General features: G+C 29.1%; 2 protein-coding genes across 2 annotated transcripts; one reads left to right on the forward strand and one right to left on the reverse strand.

Annotated features, from left to right (window-relative positions):
- Window positions 1-726: 726 nt before the first annotated feature.
- On the forward strand, window positions 727-1,230 carry LOC122850428 (dermokine-like). Its single transcript, XM_044149580.1, has one exon. It carries the CDS (start codon window positions 727-729, stop codon window positions 1,228-1,230), a length of 504 nt encoding a protein of 167 aa, XP_044005515.1.
- An 8,046-nt stretch (window positions 1,231-9,276) lies between these two features.
- LOC122849225 (protein yellow-like) lies at window positions 9,277-20,250 on the reverse strand. The gene is made up of 6 exons (XM_044147896.1): window positions 19,878-20,250; window positions 11,098-11,227; window positions 10,854-11,016; window positions 10,158-10,517; window positions 9,869-10,054; window positions 9,277-9,713 (listed from the first exon to the last, which is right to left on the reverse strand). The coding sequence occupies exons 1-6, from the start codon at window positions 20,140-20,142 to the stop codon at window positions 9,537-9,539; spliced, it is 1,281 nt and encodes a 426-aa protein (XP_044003831.1). The 5' UTR covers window positions 20,143-20,250; the 3' UTR covers window positions 9,277-9,536.
- Window positions 20,251-20,827: the final 577 nt, after the last annotated feature.

Consider the following 20,827-nt stretch of genomic DNA (forward strand, 5'->3'; position numbering starts at 1 on the left):
TTAATTGATTTAAAAGATAAATTAATACAATGAGTGATATCAACAGAATCGTAAAAATACAAGGATTCTCTTGATACCACTCATGTTATAAAATTTTAATTAGAAATATTTTTTAATTAATAAAAAAAGATCACGCTTTTGGGCTGACCAATAGAAAATAAGTAGACTAAGGAAAATAGGAAATGGACCAGGAAAAAACCGAACGTCTCCTAAAGATCCCCACTTTTCTAAAGGCTGATTGAGTCCCAAACTTAATCGATCTAGATTTTTCACTTCACTTGGTCTGCAGTCTCTGCACCATAACTAGCTCTTCCAGCTCTAATTAAGTTGTACTTAATCGCCGAAGCTTTATTCTTCCAATAAATACTTAGAAAATTTAATCATTTCTGATTTGAAACTTAGAATATTTTTATTTTTGAATTTAAAGACTTAGAATATTTTATTTTTCTGAATTAAAACTTGGAATATTTTTAGTTTTCTGAATAAAGACTTAGAAATATTTTATTTTTCTGAATTAAAACTTAAAAAATATTAATATTTTTAAATTAAAACTTAGAAAATTTTACAATGTCTGAATTTTGACTTAGAGAAATTCAATTATTTTTGGATTAAAACTTAGAATATTTTCTGTATTCAAATCAGTTGCAAGTTTAATTATTTGATATTTTAATATTACTCAATCGAATTCAAATTCTTTAATTACTCTAAATAATTTATATAGGAGAAATGGATTTTAAAACTACTACTTTCCGTGTGACTGATCCTACAAATTTATCCATTCGTTCTGATGCTGAACCAATGAACGAAGATCAATTGAACGATTCATCAGCTCCAATAACACACGCTCCACCTCGAAAACGTGCATTAATTCAAGCTGGTAGTTTCAATAGTACTGGTAGTAGTGTTGGAAGTTCAAATGGTACTGGTGGTAATGCTGGAAGTTCAAGTGGTACTAGTGGTGATGCTGGCAGTTTAGATGGTACTAGTGGTGATGCTGGAAGTTCAAGTGGTACTGGTGGTAATGCTGAAAGTTTAAATGGTACTCGTGGTGATGCTGGTAGTTTAATTGTTCTTGATGGTAGTACTGGTAAATCAAATGATGCTGGTGGTAATGCTGGTAGTTCAAGTGGTACTGGTGGTAATGGCAATGCTGGTAGTCCAGATAATAATATAAATAAAACAGGTAATACAGATGGTTCGAGTAAACTTGCTCAGAAAAAATTAACTTGAAGTTGTATTGTTTAATTGTTTTTAATGTGATGATGTTTTCAAAAAAATAAGAGGTTATTGTATACTCTCAAAAATGTCATTGACAATTCTCAATTCATTTTTAGTGTTCCGTAGGACACTTATGTTTTCGCTTTTCTGTGACTTTTTGTTATTTTGAGATAAAACGAGAAGTCCTGAATCGAATTGGCTTGTGAGATGCTCATTTTCTTTATTTTTTTTGGCCAAAAGCAATCGTCATATTTATTTCCAATTTTGGGCTCGTATTAGATTTAATATGCCCATTTTTGGACATGGCCCAATTCCAAATATTGACCGATCAATTCCGTCAATGTTTTAATCGACGACGCTTCATTTGTAGAGTCTACAATATTTTTTTCGAATTTTTCAGTCGTTTATTTTTTTTTTTATTCAACGATATGTAGTGTCACAAATTGTTTTTTCGCGATATTTTTTGAACCGCTGAACCGAGTTAGTCGATGTTAAAACAAATTTAGGTTTTTTTTTTTCGCAAAAACAGACATGATATTTTTTTTTACTTTTTGGGCCTTATTAGATTTAATATGCCCATTTTTGGACATGGCGCAATTCCAAATATTGACCGATCAATTCCGGCAATGTTTTAATCGACGACGCTTCGTCTGTAGACTCTACGATATCTTTTTCAAATTTTTCGATCGTTTATTTTTTTTTTATTTAACGATATGTAGTGTCTCAAACTGTTTTTTTACAATATTTTTGTAAACAGCAAGAAAAAAAAATAAAAATACTACGGAACACTTAGGGTGCACCTTGGGGAACTTGACTATCTTTTTTTTTTTTATTCTATTTATTTTCTTTTTTATTTATAAAAACAAAAAATTGACAAATCTCAATATCTTATTCATTTTTTTTTTATTTGTTAATTTCAAAACATCATTCACATTTCAAATAAGAATACTTTTGAATGTCCAATTCAGACTGACATTATTTAAGATTTCGTGATTAATAGTTACATAAATACATATTATATTATATATTATATTATTTAAAGATTTGTTGGAAAAAAGAATATTTTGAACGCATCATATATATTAATGAATATTCAAGTTAAAAAAAAAAATTAATAATTTATATAAGTTGTAACGAGATTTTCTCGTTGGCCTTATAAACCCAGCTACTTTATTGTTCAGACTTTTCGCCGGTGATATTATTTAATTATTTAATCAATTTTATTTGTTAAAACCGGGTAAACCCGATGATATGTATTCGATTCATTATTATTATTATTTGAAACTCCAGCTGGATGCAGAGAGTATACTGTTCAACACATTATAGTAAAAAGGGAAAGAGGGGAGTAATTGAGTTTTGTCGAGATATTGTTTTAGACTAGCACAAACTCTCTCTCTAGCTGCTTTGGGACTCCGAGCTGAACAGACGTTCTCTCTGAATAAACCAGGTATTCTGAGCCTCTATGGGTTATCCCTGAGGATAACCTCGTGTTTCGTTTTGGTTATGTTCGACTTGAGTTAAGCCCGGCTTCGTTTAGCTTTGAATATTACTCTCGCGGATATCTTTGATTTAATTAATTATTGGAGGTTTGTGACGACGAACTACGATTAAGTTGATTTAGTTAATTCATATTATTGGTATTATCACGCGTTAGCTAATTTTCTGATCACGATTTTAGTCTTGCTTCGTATCTGATTATCGTTGGGCTATTTACGAATTAAGAATCGGTTTACTGGCGGTTTGTGCGAGCAAATTACGATTAAGTTGAGGTAATCTCGATTCTAGTTTTGTTATGAAAATATGCTTGTATATTTGATACGTTTTTAATTGTGTTTTGTATTTTAATTATTGAGACTTTGAATATAAATTTTGGCTTACGGCTTTGCTTAAATATTGTTTGTTAAATTTATTGTTCAATTAATTCTCACACACAACTTTACCCGTCCCTCTCTCCATAACCCACACACTGAGCGACCCTGAGGTTTTCCTCGAAGACTGAGTCTATGGAAGGTTTGATTGATTGAGTTTCTGGTGTTAATTTTGTGCTTTTAAATCCCGATTACGACTACGATTATGTTTGAGATCACGACTACGTTTAAGATTAAGTTTGAGTTTCCGTTCAGTTTTCGTTACGTTGCAGTGTTGCAGTTGGATTTTCAGCAGATTTTAGTGTTTTATTTTGAAAATTACGTTTCAGGTTACTATTATTATTATAGATCTCATATTTTAGTTTTTGGTATTAATGTTTGCCCTAAAAATCGAATAAACAAATTATATATTTAATATTTATTTATATTAATTTATCAATAATGTTTTAAAAATATTAATTCCCATAGCAACAGTCCGAGAAGGTAGCTGACTGAAAATGTCATGTAACAAAGTTTGATGAAACAGTGATATAAATAATGCATGTCAAAATGTCATACAAGTGGTTCAAGTGAACATGATAAAATCATTAATGACTTGAGTTTGATGATGAATAGTAGTTACATAAACAATACGTACTGTTCAATATTAGCTAAAATTTATTATGTTTATTAATAATTTTGTTGTAACTTCAAAGAGTCAATTCATGTTCAACACGCATTGACCAAAAAATTAATAATTTAAATAATCTAAAATATTCAAGTCAACAAAAAAAAGTAATAATATTATAAAAAATATTCAAGTTGACCAAAAAATTAATAATTTAAATAATCTAAAATATTCAAGTCAACAAAAAAAAAATAACAATTTAGATAATTTTGACTTGAAATAATTAAAAATGTGTTGTTTCTTTTTAATAACAATAAGTATTTATGGATAAAATGTATGACTCATGTACCTATGTAAATGTACTTCCTATGGACCTTTGTATTATGTATTTTATTATTTTAAGAAAATATAATTAAACATTTTTGATACATTAACACTGATGATTTAAAAAAAAATTGATGTGTGCATTCCAATAAAAATTTATTTATTTCAACCCCAAGTATTATCATCAATGAAAAAAGTTTACAGAAAAAAATGGTAAATATTTTATAACTTTTAAATTTTAATTGTTTAAAAAGTAGATGTTAATCTGACAGCTATGTTTAAGTGGTCTCTCCAACTCTCCACGCTATAGAAATGCTTGCAAGATCTATTATCACTAGATAATTACTAGAAGTTTAGTGGAATTTAGGTGGCCTTTAAAAGCCTTGCAAGACTATTGCAGCCAATGGAACATGTTCCATTTTTTCGTGCAAGACCTTGCATAGGATTTCTATAGCGTGGAGACACCGCTTAATGACAAATACTATGCGTGGTTTTATAATACAACCTCAATATTGAATTGAGATTTGGTGTCCATGGTGAATTGCAGTGAATTGAGATTTCTATTTCAAAAAATATAAAAACTATAATTAAACAATTTGATAAAAGGTGATAAGTCTGCGTAAAAAAGGTGATAAGTCTATTAAAAGAATTGGTAACGACTAATTTAATTGTCGTATTTGAGTTTGTACAACCCAAAGTATATTGTCAACGACAAGGATTTGACATAAGAGAACATCTGTACTCATTTCAACGTAAGGATATTTGGTACTTATTATTATTAATATTTAATATTAAAGTTTAACGTTTGCTATAAAAATTGACATATATTGTTTATCAAATTGAAATGAACTTTTTGTATTAATTTTTAAGATGTTATTATTATCATCATGTCACGTCCTTTTCTTTACATTTTTTAAAATAATTTTGTTAAACAATTAAAATAAATTAATCCATCAATATTCAATAATAATAACTATAAATTTAATATCATTCAATTTGAAAAAATGAAAATCCAACAAAATTCAAAACATACTCAAAATAATAATTTATTTTTTTTTGCAGGATATCTGAACACAGATCTACTTCAACTACAGAGGTTGAAATATAATACTTATATTTAAGTATTTGTAAATGTTATATTGATTGAAAATTCTTTTATTTTTTTACGTCAATATCAAATCCATATTAAAATAAAGGACATTGATTTGAAGATATAATTTCTTGATATTTAATTTGTATGGTTGAATCCTACACTTAATATTTTTAATTTATTCGACCAAAATGACAGCAAGTTTTTACTAAGTGTTTACTAAGATTTTACCACGATTTTACCAAGATTTTACTAAGATTTTACAAAAAATTTGATATACATATTAAATTAAAGAACAATTATTTTAAGCATTTATTCTACCAAAATAACAACAAGGTTTTACTAAGATTTTACCAAGATTTTACCGAGAAGTATCACCAAAAATACGATAATGATTTTATTCAGATAAAAATAAAAATTCTAACCATATTAAAATAAAAAATTTCAATAGCAAGTCGACAAACATTTGACTATCAATAACTACAAATATTTTATTTGTAGAACGAAGATTTTTTTCAATTAACATACACGATTTCCGAAGTGAAAAATTTCCTACAGTTTTACCAGAAAATTTCGATTAGGTTGAGATTTCAATTGCAAATTAGTCATTCAATTATTGAATATTAAAATATTAATAAATACATTAAATTTACACTTTTGAATAATTTTTAGTATTTTCGTACAAAACATCATCATGGGTAGACGTAAAATAATACGAACACCTGCTGAAGAAGATTAATTTCAGTTATTGAAACGACAGAAAAAGGCTATTTACCAAAAAACTTATCAAAAATCTTATCTTCAAAAACAACGTTCAAACGGTTCGTTCGAAAATTTGACCCTTCATAATACCGCAACTATCGCTACACTTAATACCACTAATAATAATGATTTAAATATTACTGATAATGCTATTATTATTATTATTATTATTATTATTAAAACCTATAATCTAAGTTTCATCAAATTAACTTCGACGTCCTTCTATGCGTCAATTCATTTTTTGAAAAAAAAAATTATTATTATTATTATTATTATTATTATTATTATTATTATTATTATTATATATATTAGAGTGGCAAGCACGAGCCTTGGCGAGCGTTTTCCTTCCAAATGAGTTGTGAGCGGGCTCTCTGATTGGGCACATGTATCGAACTATATTTTATGTTACTAGGGACAGTGGAAATAATGTGTGAATTTCCAAAAAACGCACTACCCCTCTTACGCTTTGGAAATTCACACATTATTCCCACTGCCCTTGTGACATGAAGATCATTTCTACCAGGGTATTGTTTAAATCAACAAATTTTTAACAATGATCAAAAAATTTTAACTCTCAATTATAAAGATCTTGTCATGATAACCATCATTGCAGAGAATGAGATCCATGATTCGTTTCTAGTTGTATTAATATTTCGCGTTTGAAATTTCATCAATATCTATTTTCAGTAACAAGCACTTCATTAACGATTCAAATTTGATTCTACATTCAATTAGGTTCTTATTAGAGCTCTTCATTTCAATTATTTTAGAAGCTATGTTGCAAAACGAAATTTGTAAATATTTAAAGAAAACCTTAAATAAATGCTGGATAAAGTAGTCATCAACTATATATTGTCGTAAAAAACATAAATGGCATTAACGATCAATCAAAAATATACCAACACTATTTTAATCAAAATTGGATCAGCTGCGCCTTGTTCGAAAAAGTTAAGGTTTACTTCATCCTATCCTGAACGGTAAAAATTAAATATAAAACCATTCGATAATTTTATGCTCATGACATTTTCAATAAAATTAAATTGGTTTGACTTTATTCGGAATAAGTAAAGGTTCACCTTATACTATTCTATTTAGGATGGAATCGAGTTACCCGATTAAAGACAAATTAAGATATTCCGAACAAGTTTTGATCAAGATTCAATCGGGTCATCTGAAATAAGATAACTTAATCAATTCTTGATTCGTATTGGACGTCCATGTTTATTACAGTTATTTTCCCAATGTTTTTGCGTGACTTCCAACTGTTCAATTGAGGTTCATAAACGGTTATCGAACCGCAGATCGAACTACTTGACAACTGGATTATAACCAAATTATTCACTGTGAAAATTTGTTTTAAATGACAGATGACTCAATAAAAACAATAAAAGTGATGAATTAAAAAAAAATTAAATTTTGTTATAAACAAAAAGGGTTTTGAAGGAATCAATGTTTGGTTTGATACAAACGGTTTTTTTTTTTAATAAAACTAATATTCTGTTGGAAATGTGAAAAAAAAAAAATTGAAAATTTTTTTTTTTTTTATATTGAATTATTTATATTGTTATTAACTTTATCTAACTTTAAGATTGAATTTTTTTTTTTTATTTCCTAAAATAAACTACCTAATCGTGGATCGAACCGAGATCCTTTGGGGCGGGAGGCGAGCGCGTTATCCGATTGACCGAGAGATCGAATATAGAATACGAATTTTAATTCTGTCACATAAAGAATTTTGAAATTACCGGGAATAATAATTTTTTTTTTTGTGAATAACAATTCAATTAATTAATTCCAAATTGATTGGTTATATGTAGTTAAAAAATTATTATATTCAATTTAATTTTTGTGTTTTCATTATTTATTTTTTTTTATATCAATTTTTTTGCTTTTCAACTTAATACTAAATTAAATTATTTTTAATATTAAATAATAATTATATACAATAATTTTTTGACTATTCAATAAAAAAAAATTATTATTCTCGGCAATTGAGGGTCCGGCTGCAACAAAATTAAAATAAGCGTCCGCGAGAGAAGAAGCTTACGATCACGCATATATCGCTCTAACGGCCGCTCGCCGATTGTTGTTAAATTAATAACTCAGTAAATTATTAATAAAAATATCTTAAAATTTGTACAAAACTTCTTGATATACTGCTCGACAATATCGCCACTGACAAGTTACTCAATTTTTGAATTTCTCTGACTCTTTTTCTATTCAAAGTCAGATAAATTGAATTTTTTCGCCACATTAAATAATCATATAATAAAAATTAAACAATATGAAAAAATGAGTTTTCTAATCATACTTTTGCAATCGGCAGTTCATGATGAAGCTACAGTCAGAATATCAAGTCGATTTATTAATTTTTTAAGAAGTTCTGTCGAGTTATATGATTAAAAAAAAGTATTTTTTCCAACAAAAAAAGTTTTTTATTTTTTATCGCGGTAACTAATTATAATAAAACAAAATTTATTAAGAGAAAAATATGTATTTTTTAATTCTATTGACGACTGTGGTTTTTTTTTTTTTTTTTAAATTTTAATTTTTCTTATTTTCCACCCACAGCAACATAGCGTTTTCTTATCTTCGAGCGCTCAACATGTTATTGCAGCCGGACCCTCAATTGCCGAGAATAATAATTTTTTTTTATTGAATAATGACTCAATTAATTAATTCCAAGTTGATTAATTATAGTTGAAAAATTATTGTATATTAGTATTATTCAATATTAAAAATGATTTAATTTAGTTTTAAGTTGAAAAGCAAAAAAATTGATATAAAAAAAAATAAATAATGAAAACACAAAAAATAAATTAAATACAATAATTTTTTAACTACATATAACCAATCAATTTGGAATTAATTCATTGAATTATTATTCAAAAAAAAAAAATTATTATTCCCGGCAATTTTAAAATTCTTTATGTGACAGAATTAAAATTCGTATTCTATATTCGATCTCGCGGTCAATCGGAAAACGCGCTCGCCTCCTGCCCCAAAGGATCTCGTTTGATCCACGATTAGGTAGTTTAGTTTAGGAAAAAAAAAAAAATCAATCTTAAAGTTAGATAAAGTTAATAACAACATAAATAATTCAATATAAAAGAAAAAAAAATTTTCAATTTTTTTTTTTTCACATTTCCAACAGAATATTAGTTTTGTTAAAAAAAAAACCGTTTGTATCAAACCAAACATTGATTCCTTCAAAACCCTTTTTGTTTATAACAAAATTTAATTTTTTTTTAATTCATTACTTTTATTGTTTTTATTGAGTCATCTGTCATTTGAAACAAACAGTATATCGTTTTAAACAAATAACAATTGTCTTTTTACAAACAGCCAACGTTTACGTCATCGCTCATCTCCTTTGTGAATCAATAGAATCAAGAAGTTGTCAAATGTAAGTACACACAAAAAAAAAAATTGTTTTATTAAATGATGGCATTAAATAAAAAGTTATATGTATCAAAAGTTATGTCATGTTAAAAATTACAATATTTAGTAATGATTGTGATCTGTAATCAATAATTCATCGCTAGTGAAAAAATACAATTCTACAATAATAGATGGTGGTCTATATCAATATTGAATCAGCCACAAATAAAATTTAAAAAAAACCTTTTTAGACCATTATAAAGTTATTAATGTTCAATCATCAGCGTCACCATACTGAATTGAACCCAGCAAATTTTCGAGGTACATTATCGCAAACAGTACCAGCTATCGCGTCAGCAAGTGGAACTGTGAGAATCCTAAAATTGATGTCGCTCGCATTGAGTGAAGTGATAAGAAAATTAGGCATCCTGTCTGATATTATCCAAATCACACCGTTTTTAATCTGTTAATAAAATAATAATTTTATTATTGAGTTTTCCTCCCTTCTTTTGATCAATGAAACGGAAAAAAATGTTGGAAATTGGAATATATGTTGTAGATTAATCATAATTCAGTTATAGTCACTATTTTATTTTTACTGTCGTTAGTGATCGTTACCTTGACATCAGCAGGAAATATTAAAGCCTCATCGTGTCGAGCAATTACACCGAGATTATCTGGCGAATATGGTAAGAGTGAATTCCAGCAACCGACTGCATTTTGATCTATCAGATTGAATAATTGAATACCATTCTCATCCATTACTTCAGACGTTGAATGTCCCATTGGTCTTTCAGGAAGTACCTGAATATAATTTTACATCCAGTAGTATTTTGAATTATTTTTTTTTTAAATTCATTTTATTTTTCTCACTATGAAAATATTGTGTTTTTAAAACAAAACTCACCTGAAAGGCATGATAACTGTCCAGTGCCAATTCTGGATCACGAAGAATTTCTGTAGATACAGCGAATTCACGATTGCTGCTCAACGGATGAAAAAATAATGTTCTAAATCCATCAGCAGCAATCGGTGATAAACTCATCCCAAATATACCTTCTTCACCCCATTGAAAATTTAACCCACCAACATTGTAATCACCTGTTAGTGGATCTGGCATGAAATAACTATGTGTAACACGCCATGATGTGTTGTTAGCCCAAGAATATACAATTAGACCATATCCAAGTTCATCAGACATATAAACAAAAGCATCGTCACAGCCACCAGTACCCAGGTCAACAGCGATATTTGCAATGAAAGTATTCTGTGGAAAAATGTCGTACGAAATAGATAGTATTAGAAATTCATGAATTCATACGTACAAAATATTTCGTTTTTTAGAAAAAAATTCAATTAAGATATAGAACTTCAGAAACATGAATTACGAAATATTTAAAGTAATTCATGTTTTCTAAATGCTTTTTCATGCAATATGTGTTTGTGTCAGAATAATTTCCATACACGTGTAAGAAAGACTTGATGAGAAAAATCAAAATCTCAAAACTGTTTTACACTGCGTTGCAGTTTCAATTTCGTTTTATATTAAGTGGAAAAAGAATTTTTTTTCGTCGATTAAAAAAATATGACAACGAATTATTACCTGATTGATGTCCTCTGGCCTAAGGCGATATTGTCGTACAATTTTGTCCGTGGTGAGATCAAAGACATTTAGTGTATATGGACATGCCTGTACAGTTGTATTACCGATCCCAATTGTCCCAGTGTCTAGCACCCAAAGACGATCACACTGATCAGCATAAATTCTGTATGAAATAATTAGAACTGTTATTTTATTGCATTCAATAAATTAACTGTTTTGCTATAAAAACAATAACAAGTCTTACCTGTATGCGGTTGTGATACCAGTGCCACAAGCACCAGCAACATTTTGTGACCAGTTTGGATACGGTGTTAATTTTGGTGAACCACCACGATTTGAATCTAAATCAATGTAGTTTAGTGTTGATGGTATACCTGAAAGCATACACAAGATTTTTTCTTCACAATTATCAAAATTCTCAATAAAAATCTCCCAAAGTCGTTCTCCTAACTGTATTAAATAATAGCAATGAATTTATTATAAAGTTGAACAAATCAACTTATTGTTGTATATTATGATATTAGTACCATGATAGCATTATAATTATAGTTATTTCGAACTCGAATTTGTATAACATTATAACTTATAAAGACATTGCAATCAATATTGCTTCAAATGACGATAAAGAAAAAAGTCTGGCAGTTTCCCAGGAAAGCAAAAGACGATTCCTGGTGGGGCCATTTCTCTTTTTTTTAAGTTTCTTTTTAGCAATTATTCTTGATAAACATCGATGTTTCAAACACAAACGATATATTTCCATCAACAAAAATTAGTTTTTGTATGCATAAGAAACTCATTATTTTCCTTTTCAATTATAGAATCGTTCATCGACATAATTAAAACTCGTATTTCAACGTTTCAATTAAAAAGATGTGAAATGGAATTGATACAAATTTTTTTAATCAACGTGAATCGTATGTTGAAAAAATTAGCAGTATCTTCCTACCATTGAGTTGATTTAATGTGAGCTGTCTGATTTACTGGATGCTGGATAGAAAAAAAGAAATGGTTTCATCGCAATTGAAAACTTAAAATTACATACAATTATCAGAAGACTCACATTTCCTCTTCAAGAATGTGAAAATTCAAAGAAAAAAAGCCACGGTTAAAATATTTCTCCGCCATTTCTCTGTTTTTCGATCCTCACCGGAAAATTTTTTCCCTGGATTTATTTTTTATTATTGTGATCTTTTTTTCTGACCAAAACAACTGTATGAATCATAAGATTTAAAATGAATAATTTTATAAAATACGCATTATCCCGAGATGAAATTTTGTCTCTGAAAACAGCCTCTAATAGTCTCTTCAAGCCTATAGCTGTCTCCAACTAGCCTCTCTCTGACTCTGCGAACTCTGAAATGGCCTCTGCTTAATCTCTGTAGCCTCTACAAAAAATTTTTTCAGAGACAGTCAATTTGTGCAAGACTCTAGAACAGAGAGAGATGTCCCTGCAATCTCTGGCAATCTCTGGAAAATCTCTAATCTGTCTCTGAAAGTCTCTACGATTTTTAACTTTTAAAAAATTAATTTTTTTTCAAAGTTTAAAAATTACAGAGACTCGTAGAGGCAAATTTCTCGGACAAGGTAGCAACAACTTTAACTTTGAAAATCACAGAGCCTCTCAGAGACAAATGAGAGAGAAGAACTATATAAGCTAAATACGAATTAAACAGCCGTATCACCTAAAGTTGAAATAGCTGAGTATGTTAAGGCCCTTGTTTAGTAATCGAAGGTTGAGGGTTCGCGTCCGACTAGAGGTAATTAATTAGGTTTCGTTTTCTGTGTAATTTTTCTTCCAATTCATTGAATCAGTCTCGCCGACATTTATAGTATTAATAAAATCAAGTCTGAAAAATTAAGTTTTTTTTTTTTTTTTCAATTTATACACGGAGAGAAATCCGCAGCAAATAATGCTGTAGAGTATCAAACAAATTTTACTGTAGTCTACTGGAAATTGAGAAGTTGCGTGGGGAGGCCACCAGGATTGACTAGAATTTCCTACTGCACTACAGTAATTTTAATCAAAACAAAACGAAAAAACAACACAAAAAATTATATAAAACCCTATTGTTTAAACATCAAAATAAAAATGTAACGTGTTTATTAATTTTTAAAAAATAAACCATTTTATAATTTTCATGTGTTTCACCGTATTTTTATTTAGATTCATGAATAAAATAAAAACAATAAACTTTTTTAGAAGAGGTTAGGAACCACTTGATTTTCAATAAATATTCGTGTCATCTGGCGGGAAAACCTGCTGTACACTACAGTAATTTCTGGTCTAAAATATACCATTAACTCAAGACTTCCAAAAATTCCGGTTTTTTACTACAGTAAAAAATTTAGATGAAATATAATAATAATCATTATAATAAGTGGGAATTAGTCGCTTTAATGACGTCAGCTATGATTTTTACGATACCATTACAGTAATATATGCGGATTTCTCTCCGTGTAATAATATTTAATAGTCAGTTATAGACCAAGCATAATGCTTAACTATAAATAGTTATTCTTTTTATATAGTCTAACAAAGTGACCACTGGCCAGGATTGAATCTAAAATAGAGACTCGATTGCAGAGGCAATCATCTCTGTATCACGCAGATAATATTTTAGGATTTTTCATTGTCTCTGATCGAGAGGCAGCGTCTGAACTACCTCTAATTTGGCCACTTTAGAGACAGTGTTTAGAGGCTGCAGAGTTTTCAGAGGCTGTTTTCAGAGACAAAATTTCATCTCGGGTATGTATAGAGTGCTGTTAAAGTACAATGCTACGAAATTTTTCCGAGCATGTTCTAAATTCAGCTCTTATGCTTTTACAGTGGAAAAATCCATGATTAAAAACTTTGAAAATAACAAAAAGTAGTATTTTCGAAGATATTTATTACCTGGAATCTATCATTACATCCATATATTTTATTTTGTAAGACTTCTTTTATCGATGAAGAATCACTTCCAATTAATTAAAATATGAGAAGTTGAATTCAAAAGAAAATACAAATACTGAAAAAGACAATACACTGAGTATTTTATTTCATTATGTTATTATTATTGTCTTCATTGATTTTTGCAGCTATAAAAATACCCAATGAATCAATAATTTAATATTTATCATACTAATGTTTACGACAATCCGTCTACGTAATATTTCTTTCCATAAAATTCACTGTGACTATTTTAAAAATTACTATTGTACAAGGCAAACTACTCATACAGCCATAAAGTGGCGCTCTTCAAGAAAGATTGCTGTAGTGCATATTGAATCTGGGTACAATGCACACATGTTCATCGAATGCTGTCAACTATAGTAAAAATCATTGTAGTTATTTGGTAAAAATAAAACGAAAAAATCCATCCACGTATTAGCTTTCAAAAGAAAAAATTTTCTACTATCAGTCAGCAGTCAGATACTGTAAATCTCGATCTGCAGATGGCCATGGCCATATACTTACTTGAGCTCTTGGTCTTGCGTGAATGGTAAAAAATCACACTGACTGATACAAACTTATCTTCATTTCACTACCTAATTTTTTACTGCCTTAGTAGTATTTATGTCACACCATAGTCAACGGGCAGTATCTACGTTCAATATCAACAGGAAATTTCAACTCTCGCATAACAGTTTTTATCAACTGTCACCTGAATGTTCATATCAACAGCAACATCAATCCTAACATTAAAAAATGATATAAATCGCAACAAATATAGGCATATACTATTCACTGTATCTGTATATACATATAAATATACCCAACAATTGTATTTTTGGCAGCAATACCACAACTTTTTTTCAATTTTTCCGACCTTTCTACAATTCTGACTGACGCCAAATTAGAAAAAAATCAATTCATTCAAAGCTTCTTAAAAACTGTTTTATTGTTTATTTAAATAGATATTGTACCTAAAGATTGTATACCTCGTCGCAATAAATGGAAAAAATATTTTGCAGTATATTATATAAAAGAGAATAACACGATTTTATGTATAAGTTTCTGTTACGTACTCGCTTTTGCAATATAATTCGATAATTCAAATTTAAATTAATATTTATCAGCATTTAAATAATACAAATAATACAAATTTGTCAAATTGTAAATTAATAAATTCTTTTCTTTTCGGTTTGCTGAAACATACAATATTTTAAGGCCGTTGAACCAAAGCTAAATAAAGTCAGCAATAATTGATTGCTGATTATCATGAGAACCGTTTATAATTATTGGTCAAAAGGTATTCCTACCATTAAATATTCTTGTTACAAGTTCTATAAAAACCTACGTATTTTCGAAAACAATTGCTCTCGTGAATAACTAATTATAAAGGTTTAACTACCTTTCTTTTGGCATATTTTTAAATCATGTAATTTATACAATAAATAAATAGTCTTCTTTAATTTGTGTTGTTAAATTAATTAACATTTATGCCATTTTTATTATCAAGTGATTATCATCAAGACATTTTCCATCTACTAGGTCGATCATCCGGATTGACAACGCCTTAAAAACCTTTTTGATATTCACGTATAACATCTTTAAAAATAAACTACGCACATTTACCTCTAATCCCATTACCCGGTCGAGAATAACTGAATAGAGGACTTTAAAATATTGTTTATTGACTTGTTTATTTTATTATAAAAACTAAAATGAAACCTGTCACGTAACATTATTTATTTCATTCGTTTTTCACATATATAGAATGTACTAAAGTAACATTGATAAAAAAAAAAAAAAAAATACCAGAAGTACGTCTAATTGAATTGGTAAGATTCTTGATTCTATAAAAACAAAAAAAAAACAATTTAAGTACTTAAAAAGATTTTTTTAAATGAATTGGTCGCATTTATATTATACCTTTCTTTCTAATGATTACATCTACAATTTTATCGAGTGAATAAAAAAGGGTTATGACATATGAAAAAACTCAAGTACAAATTTTGAGTGAAGCAGAAATGGGATGAATTTTATTTCTCTTTATCTGATCCACTGGCACGAGTGTATACTTTCAACGAATATACCAAATAGTTCATACATTCGATAATTGTTTTTAATATCACGTAGGAGAAAGTCTTATATAGTTTTTTATATACAAAATTTATAAACCAGTTTATTAACAACTTTCCTAAAGTTTTCACGCAATTTTATAAAATAGGCGTATATTTACATCTTTAATAATTTTTGTTTCATAACATTGGTTTTTATGATTGGTTTTGTTGTTATAAGAGTCACTTCAAATTTTAAACTGATATTTAAATTTTTGAAAGAGACCTTATTTCTATTTAACTATTTCATAAATACCTGGATCTATGAAACAAGCACCTCCCTAGCAGAAATGTCGATAGCCATTTTGTTCGTAAAAACGAGAGGAAAATAATAGAAAAAACATAGCAGTAGAATTAACGCGTGTATACATCACAACACATCAGAAAATAGTCATTTCAATTTTTTTTTTCCAATTTTTTGGGTGATAGTGAGTTTTGACAGTCGGATACCATACTTGACACCTCTCGATTCAGGTACCCGATCTTGCTATCATCACTATTGCCTACTATCGTTTCGCTATCATGACCCTGTATAGCCTATTTTTCTATCAAGAAAGATAAAAAAAAAAATTCAGGTACTCATATTATGCATATATGATAAAAGAGCGATGTATCTATTATCTTTTTTAATTGAAACACTATTTATAACCTGTTTTATGAATGAAAACTATATCACTATCTTTTTGCTGTTGTCAAGTATCTAATTCTAGAGTCTTTTCATTCGGCACACTGCCTCGTGTAGAAATCGCCAAGACTCACAACACGGCTATGCATTGGCCCATCCATGGCACCCGATTATTGGTGGCCAGCCATGAGCCATTCGTAGTACATACTTGGTAAACGATTGGTTCATTCTTGTGCTGCTGGTGCATGGTATTGGTCAATGGCCAAGCCTTGGCTGACTTATGAATGGCCAATGCGTGGCTACCAATTACTTGCCAATCTTTGGCAGATGTTAAGTGGACGATGCTTGAATGTCGATGATTGGCCAAGCTTTGGCTGAGACATGGATGGCTGATGCATGGTTGCCAAGTATTGGTCCAGTTTTGGCAGATCTCAAATGGTAATTACTCAGTTGCATACGATTGGCCAAGCCTTCGCTGATACGTAAATGGCCAGTGCGGCAGTGCTTATTGCCAAGTTTACGGATGGCCAAAGAATGGTCTTCTCATTGTCTTATTTTTATAAAACGAATACACGAATCATCGATTAAGCTTTGGATGACTCTTAAATAGCTAAGTTATTGTTTTTGCTTAACTTCATTTGAATAGATAAATTTTTGCTCAATATACATCACAGCCGCCGTGGCCAAATCGTGATGTTTCAGGATGTCACGCAGAAGACTTCAGTTTAAGTCCCGGTAAAATCAATTTAAATATAGGTATTATCCAATCATAATTACTTTAAATAATTATCCCTACTTTGTTTAATTATGCTTTAACTGGTAGAAAAAAAGTTCGATATTTATTTGACATTTTTATGGATTTTTATGAGTTTTGAGCCATACTTGGTCTACCCTAAAGGGAAAAACAAGCCATCAATCAACAATTTATTGGCTCAGTATTGGTGTATCATTGGACTATATTACTTAGTGCTATGGCCATTTTTAAAAAAGAGAAACTTGGAAAAAATGAGAAGTTACCCCTTTGACTTTCAAGATCGTTCTTTGCAGCCACAGTCCTGACTCGCAGTTTAGAATAAAAGTTATATTCTCTGCAGGTGACAGCGAATACGATTTTAACAATAAATCATTTATCCATTCATGAATAAACTAATCATATTAGAAAGACATTGTGGATAAGTTTCTATTGCGTTCAAAATCAGTGACCAACAAAGAAGATAATATTTGTTATGTGAAAAAAAAATGAGACCTGTAAAACAAACCTGTTGGATTATGTTATATATGTATGCCATAACAGTGTAATTTTGCAATTTATTGATTTGTTCTAAAGAGGCTATTGACAAAGTTCTTTATTTATATCGACAGATTATAAATTTAAAGATCTTGCACGGAAAAAAATTTTTAGCTGCAGCAACGAGCTAGATAGCTGTCTCTCCTATCCACGGCTAACTAACCTTTGGATAGTTAGCAGAGGTTTGTTATTTTGGCAATCCACATTTGACAGGTTACTATTCTTGTGAAAACAGCGTGTCTACTCGTTACATTAGCTATACTTTGGATAGCTGTGGTAGCTATCCAAAGCCTGACAAGCTGGTATCGCTGTAGTAGCTATTTAGGATTGCGTATATGCATAACTATAAGTAAATAGACATACGAAGTAAAAACAATATATTAATGTACATTTACTAATTTTTAAAATTATTATCTGATTAATTTTATACTAAATTTGATGCACTAAATAAACGCCAACTTGAATACAAAATCTTATGCTAAATTTTTAATAACTATATGCATTATTTTAGTCATTGTTAATAATAATTTGATGCATCTGTCAAAAAACAGAGGTTATGAACACAACAGCTGTTAACATTGAGATTATGTCGAACCTGACAAGTTGGTTAGCCACGCTAGCTATCCAGTCGGCTGGAATAACTAACCGATTGTCTTTTTAATATAGCGGGCTTGATTATTAAATCAACTATCCTTTTTTAACTATCCAACGCTTCGTGACTGCAGCTAAAAATTTTTTTCCGTGTGGTATACTAAAATCAAAAAAATTATCATTATATATTAACAAATATAGCAACTCCATAGCGTACGAGAAATATTTATGTATTTATAGTACTTTTCGCACGAACGTAAATGATGGTTTACGTCAATTTGAAATTTTTTATATTTTTTGACTAAATGACAACCAACATATTCTCCATTCAAAGAAGACATATTTTATGTGACTATTTTCTGCGCTTGGAGTTTAAAACGGTTGTATGTATAATTATTTTTAATATTTATTTTAATTTTTAACGAATGCGATGAAATTATAAACCTTTTAGAAAAAGTCAATTGGAAATAGAGTTGCCACGATAATTGATATTATCGAGAAAAAAAGATACCATTATGACGATAACGATGGGATAATGCCATTTTTTAGCGTTTTGTTTTACGATACGATACGATATTTAACTGACGATAATCGATAAAATTATCGCATTATCGCGATGATATCGTCAAAAACACCCGTTGAATGAAAACAATAAAATATTTTATTAAAAAAAAATAAACACTGAAATTTATAGACTCTAAATTTATAAAAATATTAAACTCCACATAATGTCATGAATAAAATTTAAAAAAATTATTCCAACATTCAGTATAAATTATATTCACTTCAAAATATGGAAGTAACAACAAAAATTATTATTTCAAATTATAATGTTTATCTAATTCGAAAATAAATAAGTTTTTCTAAAATTTGTTTTTCAAGATTTTCTTTAATATCATTTGTCAATAAACTTTTGAACCATAGATTAAAACATAATAAAATCTTCAAAAAAATAAAATTTATCGTTGATAATATCGATAATACATAATACGATATTGAATTTTTATTTTTCATAATATATAACCGTGATTTTTTTTTTTTTTCCAGAGAGATTTTGAAATTCAATTGTCCATTTGGAAAATAGACAATACCTCTACTGTTTGTCGAGCGTACAGTGCGTTTTTGCATCGAGACCTTTATTTGTTCGACCCATGTGTTGTAGATAGCTTTTTATACAAAAAAAAGAAACATTTGATGTCGAAAACTTAAAGTTATAAAAGAATTTCATTGTAACTTTAAGTGCTTTACTTTCAATATTTTTTTAATACTTTTTGACACTCTTTTTAATTTTACTGAAGTCATGTATACATGTATATAATACGGCAAGTTTATCTATCGTTTCCGAGCTTCTATAAATGCCCATTGTACTTTTCGGGAAAAGAGATTTTTTCAGAATTGTAAACAGTTGAAAATAGCTGAGGAAATATTTATAGTATTGTAGAAATAAGAAATCCATTGTATCAAGAAAAGAACTGACCAATTTTCCATCTAGGCACAGTGACGAATAGCTTATTCTTCCATATTTCGATGCCGACCGGAAGCCCATTTTGAGGCTGATATTCACCGCTTGCAAGTGCTTCATTTCGTGTTATCTCATCGGGATATTGCCAGTCAAGCTGTTTCCAGGAGAATCTTTCGAGTAATGGTGCACGACTAAAACGTGATGGCCATCTTTTAACTTCACCAAAACAATGTGCTATACATATTGATAGAAAAATCAGAGTAAAACAAAAATATTTCATGTTAAGTGATCTAATAAAACTGTGAAGAAATATTATTAAAAATATCCCAACGGTTTTTATCGCTTAAATAAACAAGCGAGTAGTCCGCGAAAAACTGGTAGTTTGAGTCAATCTCAGCCGTTTTATACAAACAACTCTAATTTCTGCCCTCTCCTCCCTCCAAAGCCTGCTCCAAATTTGAGCGTCGCAGCTGGCGTGTCTTGTGCTCAGTAATCTGAAAGAAATTAGAGAGTGAAATGTTTGTGTAAGTTTGCGTGAAGGTTCATGATTGCATGTCTCTGGTAGACTCAGTTATTCGAAGCTATACAAATATATATATTTTTTTAATGCAAATGCATATATGTAATTACGAATTTTTTTGATAGACTTATGAGATTTTATATACAGATCAAGCTCAATATATAGCCAATAACATAGCTTGTAAATCAACAAGTTTCTATTTTGAAATATTTGATATAAATACCGCATTAGCGATACGTCATATCATGATAAGAAATCATTTTTAATGAAAATCGATTTTTTATGTTCATTTGCTAATAGAACGCAATTGTATAATAGCATTCATAATGTTCAGATACGTCAAGTACGGAGATTGATGGATATTTGAAACATTTGGAAATTGATTACAAGTTTTTAATTCATTTTCCTAATCAAAACTCAAATAAAGATTAATTTCAGGTTCGAT

The sequence above is a fragment of the Aphidius gifuensis genome, linkage group LG2 (genome assembly GCF_014905175.1).
Source record: "Aphidius gifuensis isolate YNYX2018 linkage group LG2, ASM1490517v1, whole genome shotgun sequence".
NCBI lineage: Eukaryota > Metazoa > Arthropoda > Insecta > Hymenoptera > Braconidae > Aphidius > Aphidius gifuensis.

Bases quoted from the DNA above. Each gene is read 5' to 3' on its own strand.
- LOC122850428 (XM_044149580.1), top strand. From the start codon at position 727: ATGGATTTTAAAACTACTACTTTCCGTGTGACTGATCCTACAAATTTA.
- LOC122849225 (XM_044147896.1), bottom strand. From the start codon at position 20,142: ATGAAATATTTTTGTTTTACTCTGATTTTTCTATCAATATGTATAGCA. The intron at 11,017-11,097 runs GTAAGACTTGTT...TATTTCATACAG, and splicing joins GGTATCACAACCGCATACAG to AATTTATGCTGATCAGTGTG. The intron at 10,518-10,853 runs GTAATAATTCGT...ATTTTTCCACAG, and splicing joins GGCCAGAGGACATCAATCAG to AATACTTTCATTGCAAATAT.